At 40.6% G+C, this 16,934-nt stretch overlaps 1 protein-coding gene across 1 annotated transcript; it reads left to right on the top strand.

Moving 5' to 3' along the window:
* LOC308294477 (protein FAM180A-like) lies at positions 1 to 10,461 on the top strand (the record flags this gene model as incomplete). The annotated part of the gene is made up of 3 exons (XM_080737211.1): positions 1 to 76; positions 7,594 to 7,688; positions 10,126 to 10,461. The coding sequence occupies 3 exons, from the start codon at positions 1 to 3 to the stop codon at positions 10,459 to 10,461; spliced, it is 507 nt and encodes a 168-aa protein (XP_080593337.1).
* Positions 10,462 to 16,934: the final 6,473 nt, after the last annotated feature.

The following is a 16,934-nucleotide window of genomic DNA, read 5'->3' as shown; positions in this document are numbered from 1 at the left end:
ATGCTTCTACCTCTGCTCTGCTGCTGCTGCCTGCTGCTCCACATGTGCAGCACCTTGCACCAGCGCCCCACTAAAGGTTAGAGACCCTGCAACCATACCGGCTGAAAGCTTGCATGTTGGATGAATGGTGTTATTCTTTTGGTGATTGTGATGTCGGTAGAATTGGAAGTCTGATTTGCGAGGGGCACAGTTTGTGGTAATAGCTGTAAGTGTTCTAACCCTGACTGCAACATTAGACCTGTATAGGGCTTAGTTTGTTTTGTTTTACATCGTTTTTGACAACAGATATTATTTTTCATATATTACAAGTATTACTGACATATATATTGCATTTCTTTTATTAATTCTTTATAGTTTCAAGGTTTAAATTCCATTTCTCACTATGCACAGGAATACTACGCTCAGGAGATGTCAGCCAAAATCAAGAGATTTTGGCTGACACTATTTGTCCTATGATAGAAATGGAATTTAAGGAGATGTCTATAACAGACAAAAGAGTGGCCGCACACACCTTATAGCCAAGTGCCAAAACTTTTATTAGGACACAGATATAAACCGACGTTTCGGCAGTACAACTGCCTTCTTCAGGGTGTCATACCCATAAGGTGTGTTTGGCCACTCTTTTATACACATCTCCTTAAATTCCATTTCTATCATAGGACAAATAGTGTCAGCCAAAAACTCTACATACACAGCAATATTAAAACATATTAATTAAAGTGCAAGAAAAGGACAGGAGAGGGATGGGGGGGTGAGTTACTATATGCATGCAGCTTCAAGCTGGGTGCTACAATAACACAACACCACTCATCTCCTATAATATTGACCAGACAACTGAAATGTCCTGGCTTTTATGGTTAAGAAGTTCAGAATAATATTTCTGCTGTATGCTTCTCATTATTTGGAGGAACATCTGTGCTCTAATTTAACTCAGAGTGTACGAGTGGAGCCAAATGGACGAATTAACCAAATGGAAATCGAGTTGGTTCCATTTGCACCTCCTCTGAGTTATATTAACACTGCATGTGTTGTTGTTGTGACGTCACGCTGCTGTGTTGCCATATTGAGCCTAAAGAGAAGCTATTTTTACCACACAGTTCTGTTCCAAACTCAGGGAAGTGAACTTGGAAAAAAAGCGTGGGTGTGACGATATAGGAAGAACTGGAATGAATGAGCTCATTATGTTTACGCTGTTCACCTCAGAGGTGGTGCTGTAAAGTAACTGAGTACATTTACTAAAGTACCATACTTATACTTACAATTTTGAGGTATTTTTTACTTTATTTGAGTATTTCCAATTTTCAGTCATTTTACTTCTACTCACTACAATTATTTGAAAACTTTGGTTACTTTGCAGGTTTTGATTATTATTATAAAACATACATTAACCACTTCAGCTCAATATACATTTTGTCCATTTGAAAATAGCTGATCTACAAGCTCATAATGCGACACATTGTGAGCTTGTAGATAGATAGATAGATAGATAGATAGATAGATAGATACCTTTATTATCCCAAGGGGGAAACTCAGTAGATAACTATATAGATCTGCTATAAGATTTGTATACATTTTATATATTTGAAAGCATGTGAAGATTTTGATACCAATACTTTTGTACTTTTACTCAAGTACATTTTGAATTCCGGACTTTTACTTTCTATTTTGCAGTATTGATACTTTTACTTAAGCACAAAATGTAAATGTGTGTGTGTGTGTGTGTGTGTGTGTGTGTGTGTGTGTGTGTGTGTGTGTGTGTGTGTGTGTGTTTGCGTGTGCGTGTGCGTGTGCGTGTGCGCGTGTGTGTGTGTGTGTGTGTGTGGTCCATCAAATCCTGTCACAGGAGTGTTAGTGAAGGATTAGAACAGACTCTATAGTGTGGTCACAGTAGTGTGCACCATCATTTCCGTACATATGTTCCAGAGCAACACCATAGCATAGTCACTCACTCCACACAACATGTCCCCCTGTTCCCGTACTCATGTTCCAGACAACACCATAGCATAGTCACTCACTCCACACAACATGTCCCCATAAGCCCCTGTTCAGCGACACATTTACTGTAGTGAAGATGTTACTTTGAAGAAATAAGTACTTGAGTTCTGATCCACACACATTGTATAGTGGAGGAGAGTTGTCATTCTGTCTCTCTCTCCCCTTCAATCTAATAAATAAGAAAATGGTCACTATTCCTTTGTGAGTATTTGTCGCAGTATATTTTCACATACGGTGAAATGTGTCCTTTGTCTTTAACCCATCCTACGTATCAGGAGCAGTGAGTGTGCGACGCCGGTGGGGGGCAGAGCTCGGCGAGCAGTTAGGGGTTAAGTGTCTTGCTCAGGGACACGTCGTCAACACATAGACCGGGGCCAGGACTAGAACCAGGGACCTTCTGTTTCCCAAGAGGCCTCTACCCATTCAGCTATGGCTGGCCAATCTGTTTTTCTTTTTTATTATCTCTTTCTTTCGTCTGGTATTTGAAGAAGAATAGAATAGAATAGAATAGAATAGAATAGAATAGAATAGAATAGAGCTTCAGTGTGTAAGACATTTTATAGAAGACTTGAATTCCAGTGTCTTTAAAACTCCCATTAAGTGACCGATACAAGTGTTCGGTGTTAGTTTGCTACTGGGTAATTGGTTCACCATAACACTACACTGCAGTCTTTAAGTCTCGTACAGTATATATATTAAGGCTGTTTGAAGTTAGACACTTCGGCCTGCCATCTCTGCTAGCGATTTGTCTCACACATGTTCATCTACACATGTTTCCAATATGAAGCCAGGGTCCAACATTCATGGTATTCAGGAAACGGATGTTCCTCCAAAGAATGAGAAGCATACAGCACAAATATTCAGCACTTTCTCTAAACCAAGCCAGGGCCTTTGAGTTGTCTGGTCAATTTTATAGGAGATTCAGCGTGGTAGTGGGATGTTTTGGTTAGTTTTTTGTTGTATTATTGTAGCACCCAGCTTGAAGCTGCATATTAGTAACTCAAATGCATCCTGGGCATCAGCTGAGCTAAAGGAGCTAATAGCTATGTAGCTTTTCAGGCTATTTTCAGTTGAATTGATTTCAACTGATGGAATTCAACTGAATTACATCCAAAGTAGCTTCAGTGCAGACTCTTTTTTGAGTGATTGATTGCACATCAATGCTGTGCTGCTTGAGTATTTTGGACCAATATCGGTTCAGAATGATATGATTTTAGGATTAACATGAGGCAGCATGAGGTCAGTCCGTTGTCTCCCCAGGCGCGGCAGAGGGAGAGCAGAGCCAAGGATTACATAGGCAATTGGCACTGGGTGAAAAAAATGGGTTACAAAATTGTGGGATTCAAATTTAGAAAAAAAAAAAAGGATTAACATGAGATCAACAGATTTTGTTTCAAAACAACATTGCCATGTCCTTTTAAAAATCATGATCCTGACCTTTACTGTATCTGTGGTTAATGGCTATTATTGTAATACTATTGTAATACAAAATATATATATAAATGAATAATGATTGATGAATATTGTAATACAGGCCAGGGTTTCCCAAAATGGGTGCCGTGTCACACTAGGGTATCGTGATGCCAGTCCAGGGGTTCCGCAGAATCATTTGATAATATTATTCATCAATATCACAACATCAATATCACTTCATTATGCTTAGTAAAACAGACCTGATTTGCACTGTTCTTGATTGAGTTATTTTTAACAGACCTGATTTGCACTGTTCTTGATTGAGTTATTTTTCCATCTAGGGCCACCCAAAAAATAGCAGATCTACAAGCTCACAACGCGTCACTTTGTGACATGTCGAACGGCTATTCCTTCCCCCAGAATACGGATGCTGGTGTTCAAGTGGTTAAACGTCAAGTATAAAGTCATTTTCAGTCAGTTCTGAGGGAAACAGATATTTCTCTGTGACATAGCCTACCGTATCTTAGGAAGAAATATATGTGCATATTTACGTAGCGAAATATGAATATTGTAGTCAAAAAAGTTTGAAAACCCCAGATAGGCACATGTATAGCCAGATTAGCCACATCTCTATGGATGCATGTGGGTCATTTGGAGTGCAAAGATTGGTTTATTTTTGTCTTATCTATTTTCAGGGTTGAGGAAATCCTGGGGTATAATAAATTCCCTGCCTCCAGCTGTATGAACCTTGAACGTTTGATTCTAAACTTAAATATGAATTGGACAACTTTCAATTAAAAGTGGCTTTCTGGACTGATGTTGAGGTTTTCATCTGGACCCCAGGCTACTATACAGTACACCAGTGAGTATTTGAGCAAACCCTGAGGCAGATGTCATGAGAGCATAACATTGGGTATTCTGGTGGCGAACATTCGTTGAAAATAGCCTACAATAATGAAAGTCTACAACACAGATGCACGAATGCACGCATGCACGCACGCACGCACGCACGCACGCACGCACGCACGCACGCACGCACGCACGCACGCACGCACGCACGCACACACACACACACACACACACACACATACTGTACACACATACTGCACACACACACACATACTGTACACACACACACACACACACACACACACACACACACACACACACACACACACACACACACACACACACACACACACACACACACACACATACTGTACACACACACACACACACACACACACACACACACATCACATACTGGATGGAATGTGTCATCATGGATGATGAAGCCTAATGATTTTGGTGACCCCAATGCCTTTTTCCTCAGCCGCACCCAAACACCAAGATTTCCACTTTGTTTCTTTATTAAAGTCATTTTGTAGCTTTTAAAAATATATTATTATTATGGCACTTCATTTGGCTTTGCCGTTGTTGTTTTCATTGTGTTTGTATAGAGCATCGCAGTTGAAGCCCCACCCCGTCCTCACTCTGGTGTCGGAAGTGTTTTCTCCATTCATTTCTTGCATAGACATTTCATAAAGTATTTATTTAAACGTTTTTAAGCCTTGGACAAAGCCACCTCGGCTGGAGAGGAATCATGACAATATTCACATTTTTTTGAATGCAAAGATTAATTCGAAAGCTGAAAAAAATGGCAGGGTACAAGACTGTGTACATCATTATTTTTAAAATTGCGGAAACTACACTCCCAGAATGCTTTGCGAATGTTGTTGTTGTTTCCTGAAATATAGCCGTTAAATCACGCTCAGTTTAGTTATCCAGGCCAGCATATGGCCTGGAATGTAGTGATTGTCATCTCTGTGGACTCTCTTATCGTCATCTTTAACTAGTGCATCATATTTGTAAAAGAACGTATTCGCTCACGGGAGTTCTGCTGACGTGCAATAATCTGCCGGGAAGACAGGGGGCAGTAAGCTACTTCCGCGGTAACCGCAAGATATGTGAAAGAAGAAGAAGCTAGACCAATCACAGACGTCGTTTTTACGTTTAGCAGTATGGGAAATGCAGTTCTTCTCCGTGCGATCTTGATTAAAACGTGTTTTTACTGAAACTAGAGTGATTGCATACATACTCGGGGGTTCTACAGGAGCATATGGAACCATTTTACAACCACCAGCCTAGCGGTAAGTGTACATTGAATTGCTACGACTTTGTGGCTGATAATGAAAAACCCTATGGTAAATATGAATGGCCAGCTTGCTTCCGACACCTCACTGCGATGCTCTATAGAGAGCTTGGAGGGGCCCTTATGACGGCAGTGTCAGTCTATTAGGACTAAAATGGTCCTGTAACTGATTTTAGCACCTTTTATATAATTCGTACCACTTTAGCTTTTTTTTTCTTTTTCTTTTTTTTTGCAAAACGTTAATAAAGTATTAACGGGGTATTAATAAAGGGGGCCACCAGTGAGCCTTTTAAACTCCTCTAGTCTTGCTGTTTGTATGTCCATGTGTTGCACAAAAACCTACAGTATGCTGTTGGAACCCATTATTACATCATGTTGACTGTATGTGCTCCCTTGGCAAAAATAAAACATAAAATAGGCCTATCAAGTTCTATATTTTGCTTGTATTAACAAGGCGTTGCCAAAGCAGTAGAGTTTAGCCAATGTCTGCCTGCCAGCCAGCCTGCCTGCCTGTCTGTCTGTCTGTCTGTCTATAAGTCAAGGTAGCTTAAGTTAATTTACACACACATTTTATGAAAAGGGTAAATACAAAATTGTGATCTCAACTGTCAGCAGAGGAATGTGGTGGATCCTTGTGGATTCGTGTTTCAACGAATGCTTCTTAAAATATTTAAATATACAATGAGCCAAAGGAGCCAAATAAGTCTGTCTTTTGAACGGATCCATGGCTTTGGCTCACTTCAAAGAGCCATAAATCCCATCTCTAATCTTTCCCACTAGCTGGCACAGACACCTGAATCACATCCTTTCATAGCTCCAAGAAACATGTTTTATGAGATCCAGATTCAACGCACTTGAACAATAAAATAGAATGGCACAGTTGTATGAGAAGAGGTGAACGATGTCTTGTAGAGGAGTTATGGGGCAGTAAGTGAAAACAGTGGCATTTTGAACTTCTGGCACTGAATAGCTATACCTCTTCATCCTCCCTGTTTATCAGAACTTCTCTTACTCACAGTCCTGAAATGCTGAAATGTTTGTCAGGTCTTTCTTAACCACTATGGCTGGATGTTCCTCCAGGGCCTAGAGTGTCTGGTGTCTGTTTTACGTTATTGTGGGGTTAAGCTTTGGTTGCCACACGTTGTAAACTTGTCAATCTGCTATTTTCTGCGAAAACATTCCCCCCAATAGGGAAAACCACCAATTTTTAACATTGAACCATGTCATAATATACCTTAGAGCTGTTGTGAGGAAATCAGACCCCCCCCCCCCCCACACTCTAGAATGAGGCAGCCAAAGTGTACACCGACAAGTATGTTTAGTTTATTTATAATATATTTATCTCGGTCAGTACACCAGTACAGTCACTGATCACATGACCCCAACAATCAATTCCAGTTCTAAACACAGAAGGGGACGGGGGGACGGGGGGGGGGGGGGGGGGGGACTTTTTCTTATTTTTCTTAACAGCTCTAAGGTATATTATGACATGGTTCAATATTGAAAATGGGTGGTTTCTTAGTAGCCTGTTTTATACTTTGGTTATTAGCCGTTCCACGCTAAAGCTCACAATTTGTGAGCTTGTAGCTTTTTTTGTAGAACATTTTCCTAATGAATAATGAAATGTTTGAAATTGAAATTGTATTGTAAAGTGTAAAATTCAAAAGGTCAAGGAGAATCGGAATCGCTGTGTTATGTTAAGACGTTTACAGTGTGGGTCAGATTAAAAACACACCTGGGGCTCAAACCCTACTCACTCCATCATCATCTGTTATCCTACATGTCTGTTCAAGTGTTCATGACCTCCACCTTCAGCTTTGTACTTTCCTAACCAAAAGTGAATCATCTCTCTTCACTGATCATTGCTCATTACTACCGTCATCATCACTATTGATCATCACTACAACGTTTTCGTCTGTATATCCATCTGGTCTCCATTATGACCATGATCTTTTACCTTCTTTACCTTTACCTTGACCCCTTGTCATCCCCCCCCCCCTCTCTCTCTCTCTCTCTCTCTCTCTCTGTTATAGCATTGTTTCCGTCCATAAGGATAAAGAGAGGTCTGGCAGCCATGCTGAATCCAACGTTTCACAACTCCATAGATGACGTCAATCTGTTGTTTGAGGTGAGAAAACACACGCGAGCGCACGCACACACGCACGCACGCACGCACGCACGCACGCACACACACACACACACACACACACACAGTGCGTGTGGAGTAAAAGTACAACATTTGCCTCTGAGATGCAGTGGAGTAGAAGTTAAAAGTATTGGCAATTGGAAATACTCCAGTAAAATACAATTACCTAAAAATAAAGTAAATGTACTTATAGTTTACACCACGTTACTTTACACCACTGTGTGTTGCTGTCATACCTACAGTGTGTGTTTGTTCCCTTGTGCAGGCACGTGCACACATAGACATCAAAGGGGGCTTGAGCCCCTGCCCTTTTACCCGTCTGTAAAAAGTGCCCTCTCCAGACCATGAATGCAGTTTTTACTATGGTGAAAGAAATTTAAAATTCCCACTTGCCATGCTATACTGAAGGCAGCATTCAAGAGAATTGCCTTGTCCAAACTCTCCTGAACTTGAATGCAGCATGTTATGTTGAAAGAATTGCCCTCACTGTGTAGAAATCCATGCCGTTACAACACATCTCTAGTATTGACTTGATTATGCTGAGTTCAGTGTGGTATTAACTCATATTATGCCATAAACGTACTATACGTCTTTGATCTCCAGTGCCATAAACGCACTTTACGTCTTTTTAATTAATCAAAAGTTTTATCTTTCATACCATAATTGTAATTTCAAAAAAATCGCTCTAGAAGTTAGCCGTTAGCCTCCGTGACCGGAGCGCCACGACCGATTTGACTGTAGCACCGGTGAACACAGTCCGACGGGAAAACCGGTAAGACCGAACATTGGTTCCGGCCATTTTAGCGTTAGCTATACACGTTCGTTTATACACTTGCCGTGCTTCCCAGACGAAGTATAAACGTACTCATTCGAACCGGAAAAATGCCACGATTCTACCCGTGCCATCCATTCGGCGATCCGAGCCCTTGATAGCGATCGGTAGGGCTCGGAAGTGGTATAGCATGTTAGCAAAAAGGCCTGGCCAAAATGTAAACAACTAGGCCCGGACCAAAAAAAAAATGGACGTGTCTCTTCCTTCTTCTATTTGTCCATCAGATAGTAGGAGACCACCACCTGGTGGTTTTCAAAGGCCATTGCACTCTAGAGAACACACAGGCCCAATGACAGCATAAACATATGATGATGATCAAGACATCTTACACATGTTCTATTGAAGCCCAAATCTAATGATAGGATATCTATCTATAAATGCGACAAATCTCTGTCTGTCTGTCTGTTTGTTTGTTTGTAATCCGCGTATCTCGAGAACCGTTCGTCCCACCGGCTTCAGACTCGGCACGCGCGTTCCCCGCCGCCGCGCGGAGTGCAGTGCCGGGCCTCGACCCGACCCGACTCGCGGCTTTCCCGAAGCGGCGCGAAACGTTCGGAATCTCCTTATGCGGAGCTGATTGTTGACATCAGGCTGTTCCGGAGGAAGCGCTGACTCATTGTGACATCACTTCATAAAAGGCTCTGACATCACGTACGCCACACGAGTCAACAAAAAATCTCTGTGAATGTGTATGTATGTATGTAATCCGAGTATCTCTAAACCATTCTTCCCACGTTCTCCATATATGGGCATAAAATGAATGCCCGTATGCGGAACTGATGTCTGACATCAGAGTTTTCCGCAACCGGTACTGTGTGTGCAGAGATCTCCATATATGGGCATAAGGGAACAATGGCAAACAGATGGTCAAAACGGGTCCTATGACAACAGGTATATTGGGGTTTGCATTAAAGGGTGGGGACAAAGGCTAACAGATGGTCAAAACGGGTCCTATGACAACAGGTATATTGGGGTTTGCATTAAAGGGTGGGGCAGGCATAAAATGGACGCAAATAGACAGATATCTCCATATATGGGCATATGGGCATAAAATGGACCCAGAACTATATCTGCAGTGATCTCCATATATGGACATAAAATGGACGCCGACAGACAGACAGATACAGATATCTCCATATATGGGCATAAATGGACACAGGCAAACAGATGGTCAAAACGGGTCCTATGACAACAGGTATAATGGGGTTTGCATTAAAGGGCGGGGCATTCATTCTCTATTTACATCGTTCCCGAGTTGGCCAGGTCGCCGACTAGACGAGCTTCTAGTATATATAAATATACATGTTTTCCTTTGTAAGAGGGGTAGTGTGGCTTTCGATAGAAGCATAGTATATTATGTAATTTAAGTACAAAATATGATTTTGGCCCCCATAAAAAGGTAAAATTAAACAAAATGGATGGCACCAGTTTTGTAGATTTTTAATAAAGGGTGGCATTTAAGCACCGAAAATAGCCGACCTGCGACGTGTTGAGAGTTTAGAGGTCTGCTATTGTCAATATTTTCACCAAAAGGCCCTTTTAGATATTTCAGCCCCTAACATTCTCTGCACGTCCCTGCTTGTGCAGATGTTGCTGTCGGGCCTACAGATCGGAGAAGACACCGGGTGCTTCTCGGTGAGCGACGCTGAGCTGGCGTCTCTCCGACAGACAAGGAAGCTGGAGGCCATCTGCGAGGACGCGCTGCCCAGGAAGCTGACTGCCGTGCGCAGGCTCTCCGCAGAGCTGTCGCATCACACCGGACAGCGCCTGCGCCAGGGGGACTTTGAACGCACCCTGTTAACTATGGTCTACACGGCCCAGCGCATGGTCAATTCCACCGCCGGCCACCAGAGGGACATGTGGGCAGAGTCCTTTGTCAGCTTGTACCGAGCCATCAAGCAGGATCTGACTGGAACACTTTAACTGGGCTCGAGTTTCTGTTTAATTTATCCACTTAAAACCATTACAATTTAGGCATTTAGCAGATGCTCTTAATCCAGAGCGATTTACAATAAGCAAGGTAATCAATACAACATCAATACATCAAATCAAATGCATATAAATAATTTAAGAGAAAACTTAGGTAGACCAATCTCTAAATTGGATACCCACATACAGCCTTATGCCTCGATGTTATGATGTCACCCTTTGATATGGCATCTGTCTATCAAACATGCATCTAATTTACATTTTAACGACTGCATAAGACTGCATGGTCGTCGAGGCTAGAACATTTTAAACTATTAATATATTAATTGGTCTCTTTTCACCCTTAGGTGTCTTACTGGTATGAATGAATTTGCATTGGGCGTTATCTAAGTTAACCTGACTCCGCCAGATGGTAGCAGCATTGAGTTCAGAAGTTAAGTTCACGATGAGGCTGTATTGTGAACTCAATACCACCACCATCTGGCGGAGTCTGGTTATATTAGGTAGGTAGATAGCAAGTTGTTTTATTGTCTCAGCCAGGAGAGTACGTTTTTGCCCCGTCCGTCTGTGTGTCCATCCGTCCGTCTGTGTGTCCGATTAGTTTGTTACCAGGATTCCAATTCAGAACCTCTGCCACACATTTTTCACATGGCCCTGTTCTAACGCCACCATGAGGCCGATGTTTGCAAAATACATCTTTGGACACTAGTCCTACAGATTGTGTCCAAAAATCACACAAATCAGTACACAGTATCTATAGTCATGTGATCAAGATGGATTCATCCAATATTTCATATTCTATCCTAATTGGCTAACATTGGCTTCCAAAGTTTGCAGGATTGGTCCGTTTTAAACAAAATGCCTGAAATCGTGAACACAGCATGCAGTTTTGCACTCACATTTCCACTAGGTCAAGGAACAAATGTGACCCTTTTCACATTGGCCTGTTATAGCGCCACCAGCAGGTTGACTTTAGCAAAATACATCAAATCATGCATGCCGCGTCCGATTGCCGTGAGAGGCTCAAGAAGACATGGCATCCTTGTGCCATGTCTCTTGAGGGAGAGAGAGAATGAAAGGGGTACGCTCAATATGCCGACGGGCCTCTGTTCCGATTAGCGTCGGCAGGTTAGTTACTCGTCACGGTTACTGAGGTTAGGTTTAGGGTTAGGGTTAGAGTTAGGGTTAGTTTTAGTGTCGGAATACCGGCCCATCGGCACACTGATGTGGATCCAGAATGAAAATGGGAAGCAAAAAACTGGAGTTAAGACCTCTGAAAGTCTTATGTAGGCTATGTCAAAGAAATGTAACTTGTGTGCTGCTGTGCTGCACATTGTTGCCAGTACACACGTAGACATAGTAGTTCCTGTACATGCAGTACGGTATGTACTGTGCTGTACCATTGCAATTAATCTACAGTTTGAAAGAACACAGTTATACGTGAGAACGGGTTATGCAGTTTTTGCATAGTTTGAAGTAAGTCAATCTGGAAAAATTGCTTGTTTGACTGACATGTTTATGTTCACGTAATCCGTAGGTTAAGATCACTGTCTGTTGCCCCTCATCTTCTGCTATTACTGTACTGTACAACCTGTTCTATTGTTCTGCATGTTTAATTTTTTCACTATACTGTTGTATAGTTCTTGTTGCCGGCCTCTATCGAACAGACTTGTGAAGACAAATATACCTTCGGGGACAATAAAGATTATTATTGTGTTTGTGTGGGTTTGTTTTACATTGCTTTATTGCGTGATTTGCTTGGCTAATGATATGCCATCCCTTAATACGCAATATACCTTCTTTCATGGCAGGCATGTTGACGGGATCAAAGTCAAACCCATGACCTTGTGATCCAAATGTGATTAATCTACGACTGAGCTACCCAGATACTACCTAGATATGGGTGGTGAATTCTGTGGCTAAATTGTAATGCATAAAATAATTGGTTTGTAAAATAAATAATGATAATAAATAAATAAATATTAATACCACAACGAAGTTGCTCCTCCCCACCAAAGAGAAAGTAACAAAATAAATAAATACGCGAAATAATAATAATTGCATACATTTTTGCCTTTAGCCTACACAATTTCGTCCTCCATGTACTAATAATTTGGTAGTTTAAATGGTAATTCGACGCATTATTAGCATAGTTTAGATGTCATTGATGTAAATTGATGTTATTATGTAAACTGTTACTTAATGCGTGTTTGCATGTTTCCTTATCTTTTATCTTATGCTTACCTGCATGCTGCTGAATGGATTCCATACTGCTGATCATACCTTGCATGCTTCAACAATCTTTTTGAAATCTTACTTGCCTTCAGTTATTTCTTCTTAAAGCAATTCGTTCAAATGTGTCAGAAACATCAATGCTTTAACTTCACGACGCATGTGGGTTTCTGAACAATAACCAGAGAGCGTGTAGCCTGGGATCAATCGACATTTTTCGATTAATGACTTAATTCATTTCAATTTAATGACTTGAGTCTAAAACAAAGGACTTTTTTTCACAGGATTTGAACCTGGTCACCTGCACAAGTGGTGACATTTTTACCATTGAGCTGATAGAGCCTGCCTGCTTGCTCAGGGGATAAATTGATCATTTACCAATATGGACATTACAGAGGCTTCCAAATATGAACACAAGCAGTTTACCAAGCTGTATAATAGCATCCTATTCCCTGCCATGTGACGACTCAACTTATACAGGATAAACAAGTGAAATATTCTCTCTCTCTCTCTCTCTCTCTCTCTCTCTCTCTCTCTCTCTCTCTCTCTCTTTCTCTCTCTCTCTCTCTGAAATTGTATTGAGATCTCTCTTACTGAACAAAACAAAATAAGGAACTCACATTGGCCTATTATAGCACCACGAGGAGGCCAAAAAAAACCTACCTGACCTGCCAGAGACCTGTTCTCGGAAGAACACTGCTTCAAGTTTTTCTTTGATTTCTTTTCCCACTTTTCTTGCTTTTCCGTTTTTCCGTTGCTTTTTTCCTTTCCTACTTTTTCCTGTCTTGGCCACTTTATCGCTGCTTGCAGCTATTTATACCATTGTTTTTTTATATCTGCTATTTTTCAAAAGTATAAAATAATTCCAGGTCTTAAAGACAGGGTGAAATCAAAAACATGTTTTTCACACTTTTAGAGCATATCTGTAGTGATAATATGGCCATACCTAACACTAGATGCCAAAAAAAAAATAGAAAATAAACAATTTTTGTGTATATTTATATCAAAGGTCCCTAAATAGGCCATTCTTAATTACTTCCTGTTAACAGAAATTCAAAAAGTGATGACATAGATATATTGAATATAAATTAACCTTTGATTACATTTGTTTCCCATTGCTGGCTCCCATTATTCCCATTACTCAGATTTTAAATCCCATCGCCTGAAGGGCTGGTCCCCTTGGATAGGTTCAGAAACACACAGGCTTCCTTTTCAAACTGAAACTTCAAAATAAAATACCCCAAATAGTCATTTCATTGGGTCTTTAATGGGTTAAAAGAGATACGGGCCTTTTGCAATAAGAGCTCCCACCAAACCTCTCCTGAAACTCACAACCAGTGGTGGAAAAAGTAGGCTACTCTCATTTTTATTTCAAAGTATCAATACCACAATATAGAGACAGAAATAGACGGTCATTGATGCACAAATAAAAGCCTCAAATTGCAAATCAAGATTCTTTAATATGTTGTAATTTAGAGTTGCAACACCTGACCATGCATCTCAAACATGGCAACCTCTAAATATGCACTGTCCCTTTAAGGGTAGTGCATATAAGAGGCGGCCATGTTGGCTGCCAACTGTTTTGCCCAGGCCAGAAGCCTAATTTGAGTGCATGTTGATTTGATCATTTTGCTATATTTTGTATAATGTAATGAATCTGTATTGAGGGGTAACCAAATGTAGGCTAGTATGTAAGGAGGACAACCAACCACCCTAACCTACAACCTTTCACTGTTTTTCCCACCTTGTGATATTATTTGAGAATGGCTTTTGTCAGATTGTTTGTTGTGTTGAGGGCATAGATTTATAGAGGCCACAGAGTCAGGGTGCTGATATGGTGCATGTTGGCTCACTGGAAACCCTCTTCTACACCATTGGGTCTCAAAGTGTGGTGCATTGGTACCAGTTGTACACTCAGTTATTATGGGTGTCCTTGAAATTAAAAGTTTGAGAACCATTCTGCTACAGTACATGACATGGAAACAGAGCCTATATTGATATGATGGTATCATAACACCTTTGAAGGAAGTGAGAAGAGACCCAACTTCTCTCCAACATGACTGCGGTGCATAGAGCCTATTGGGGAACCCCACCTTGTTCAGTTACATTGTCCAGCATTTACAGTAGGTTAAAGTTGCACTCCACACATCCAAAGTGTGGTTTAATTCTCAGAAAAACGAATCTCTGATCAATAAAACTACACTGTGATAATTTCCCCATGCCCCTAAAATGTTCCTAAAATAACTTTTGGGATCTCAAACTTTGCCATATCTGTACCCTCCTTTATAAAGCCAGGATCTATTAACATACCACTGTGCCACACCTCCAGGAACAAGAAGCCTGCCTACTGTATCCGGTTATGTACAAACTCACATACATGCAAGAAACGTTTCCGTATCCGGTATAGACCCAGACCGGATCAGCAACGGCCTATGGCGATGGAGCTTTATTGGCATGAGAAAACACAAGTGTTTGCGGACACCTGTTTGCGGAGTTCTCGCCAAAGCAAGTGTCACAATAAAATAAAAACAGTTGAAAATGGGTAACATATATACAGTTGGAGGGGGTACCATTCTCCCTGCTTTTACTGCTTAGCTATATATATTTATATATATACAGTATAGATCTGCTATTATGTACATGTGTGTGTATAGCCTACAGTATAGTGTGTGTGTGTGTGTGTGTGTGTGTGTGTGTGTGTGTGTGTGTGTGTGTGTGTGTGTGCGTGCGTGCGTGCGTGCGTGCGTGCGTGCGTGCGTGCGTGCGTGCGTGCGTGCGTGCGTGCGTGCGTGTGTCTGCGCGTGCGTGAGGAGGTACTGCAGACCATCGTGGGCCAGTCCAATATAAAAAGCGTATTTATCTTTGTGTGAAGTAGGTAAGACGCCATAAGGGCAAGAGGTGATCTATTACAGCACTATTACACAATTCCAGTTATTGCCCTATTACACAATTACACTTATTACACTAGTACACTCATCTGATGCCCGAAGCCATAAAGACAAATATCAAGTGAGTTATCCGCTTGAAAAGAGACCATTCACAAAAATGTAAATAACTCCTTTTCTTTTGAATTTCAGCTTGATTTTGGTGAAAACAAGGGTTTTGAAACTATAGAATGGTACATCGTAAATACAATATATATATATATATATATATATATATATATATATATACAGTATTAATATATATATATATTTCTTTGGTGAGACTAGAGGTTGTCCTCTTTCATTTTCATTACTGTATGACATTGTCATGCAAACACAGAATTTAGGAAAAATGTAAATATAAAAAAAAATATTTTTAAACAAAATGGCAGGAAAGTCATACAGTACAATGTTAAAATGGCAGCAAATGAGTTAAGGTGTTTCAAAGTGGTATCATACTACATAGGTAGTTGAAACCTGCTGTAATCAGAGGGAGGGGGATGTAGAAGTTGAAGGGAAATTGATAGTATAATATACTGAAAGTATAAAAGTATAATATGGAGTGTATTCATTGAGTCTATACGTGGTCCACTCCTTTTTCACTCTTAACCAAATTGTTGCAATACAAATATCTGTTCACATCGTTGTTTCACAACGTGAGGTTGTAGTAAGCTTCTAGAGATGCCATTTGCCCCCAGCATAGACATGCTAGGGTTCATGTGGTTAAATAAGTGAAATAAGTGAATGAAAGCGATTGAACAATGTTTTTTGATTCTGTGAATCTGTGGTTGGTGTCATTGAAGGCTGATAACGGTGACTAAGCCACTTGGGAAGGCCTATCGTGTTGAAATATTATCTAGGGATATAGACCTTTTCAAAATACCAAACTATAATTTTTCACCTTGAATGTCACCCATTAGTGAAAAATCAGACCTGGGCTCATGGACTAATGTGTTGTATATCAATAACACTAGCCCTTACTGAGATCAATCAGTTGGTAATAATGTCCCCAGAAACTGCTACAGTGTCCGAGTCAAGTCGTACCCAGTGCAGGGATACTTCAGTTCTCACACAGAGGTCAGGCCAATCTGACCTCAATGAAAAAAATACAAAAAATCAAAGAAATTAATAATAATCTTGGCTTGGTGCACTGATTGCTCAGGAATGTACAGCGTTAACAAAACATATCACTTTTTTTTACCATAAATAATATTGATAAAAGTGAAACAGAACATTTTGTTAAAATCTTTATTTTATAAGATATGTATTTTATAATGATCAGTTTGGCCACCATGTCACATTGATATAAAA

This window comes from Nannobrachium achirus, assembly GCF_963921795.1.
Source record: "Nannobrachium achirus genome assembly, chromosome: 11".
NCBI lineage: Eukaryota > Metazoa > Chordata > Actinopteri > Myctophiformes > Myctophidae > Nannobrachium > Nannobrachium achirus.
Note: the sequence above shows the minus strand (reverse complement) of the source record. Positions and strands in the feature narration are given on the sequence as shown.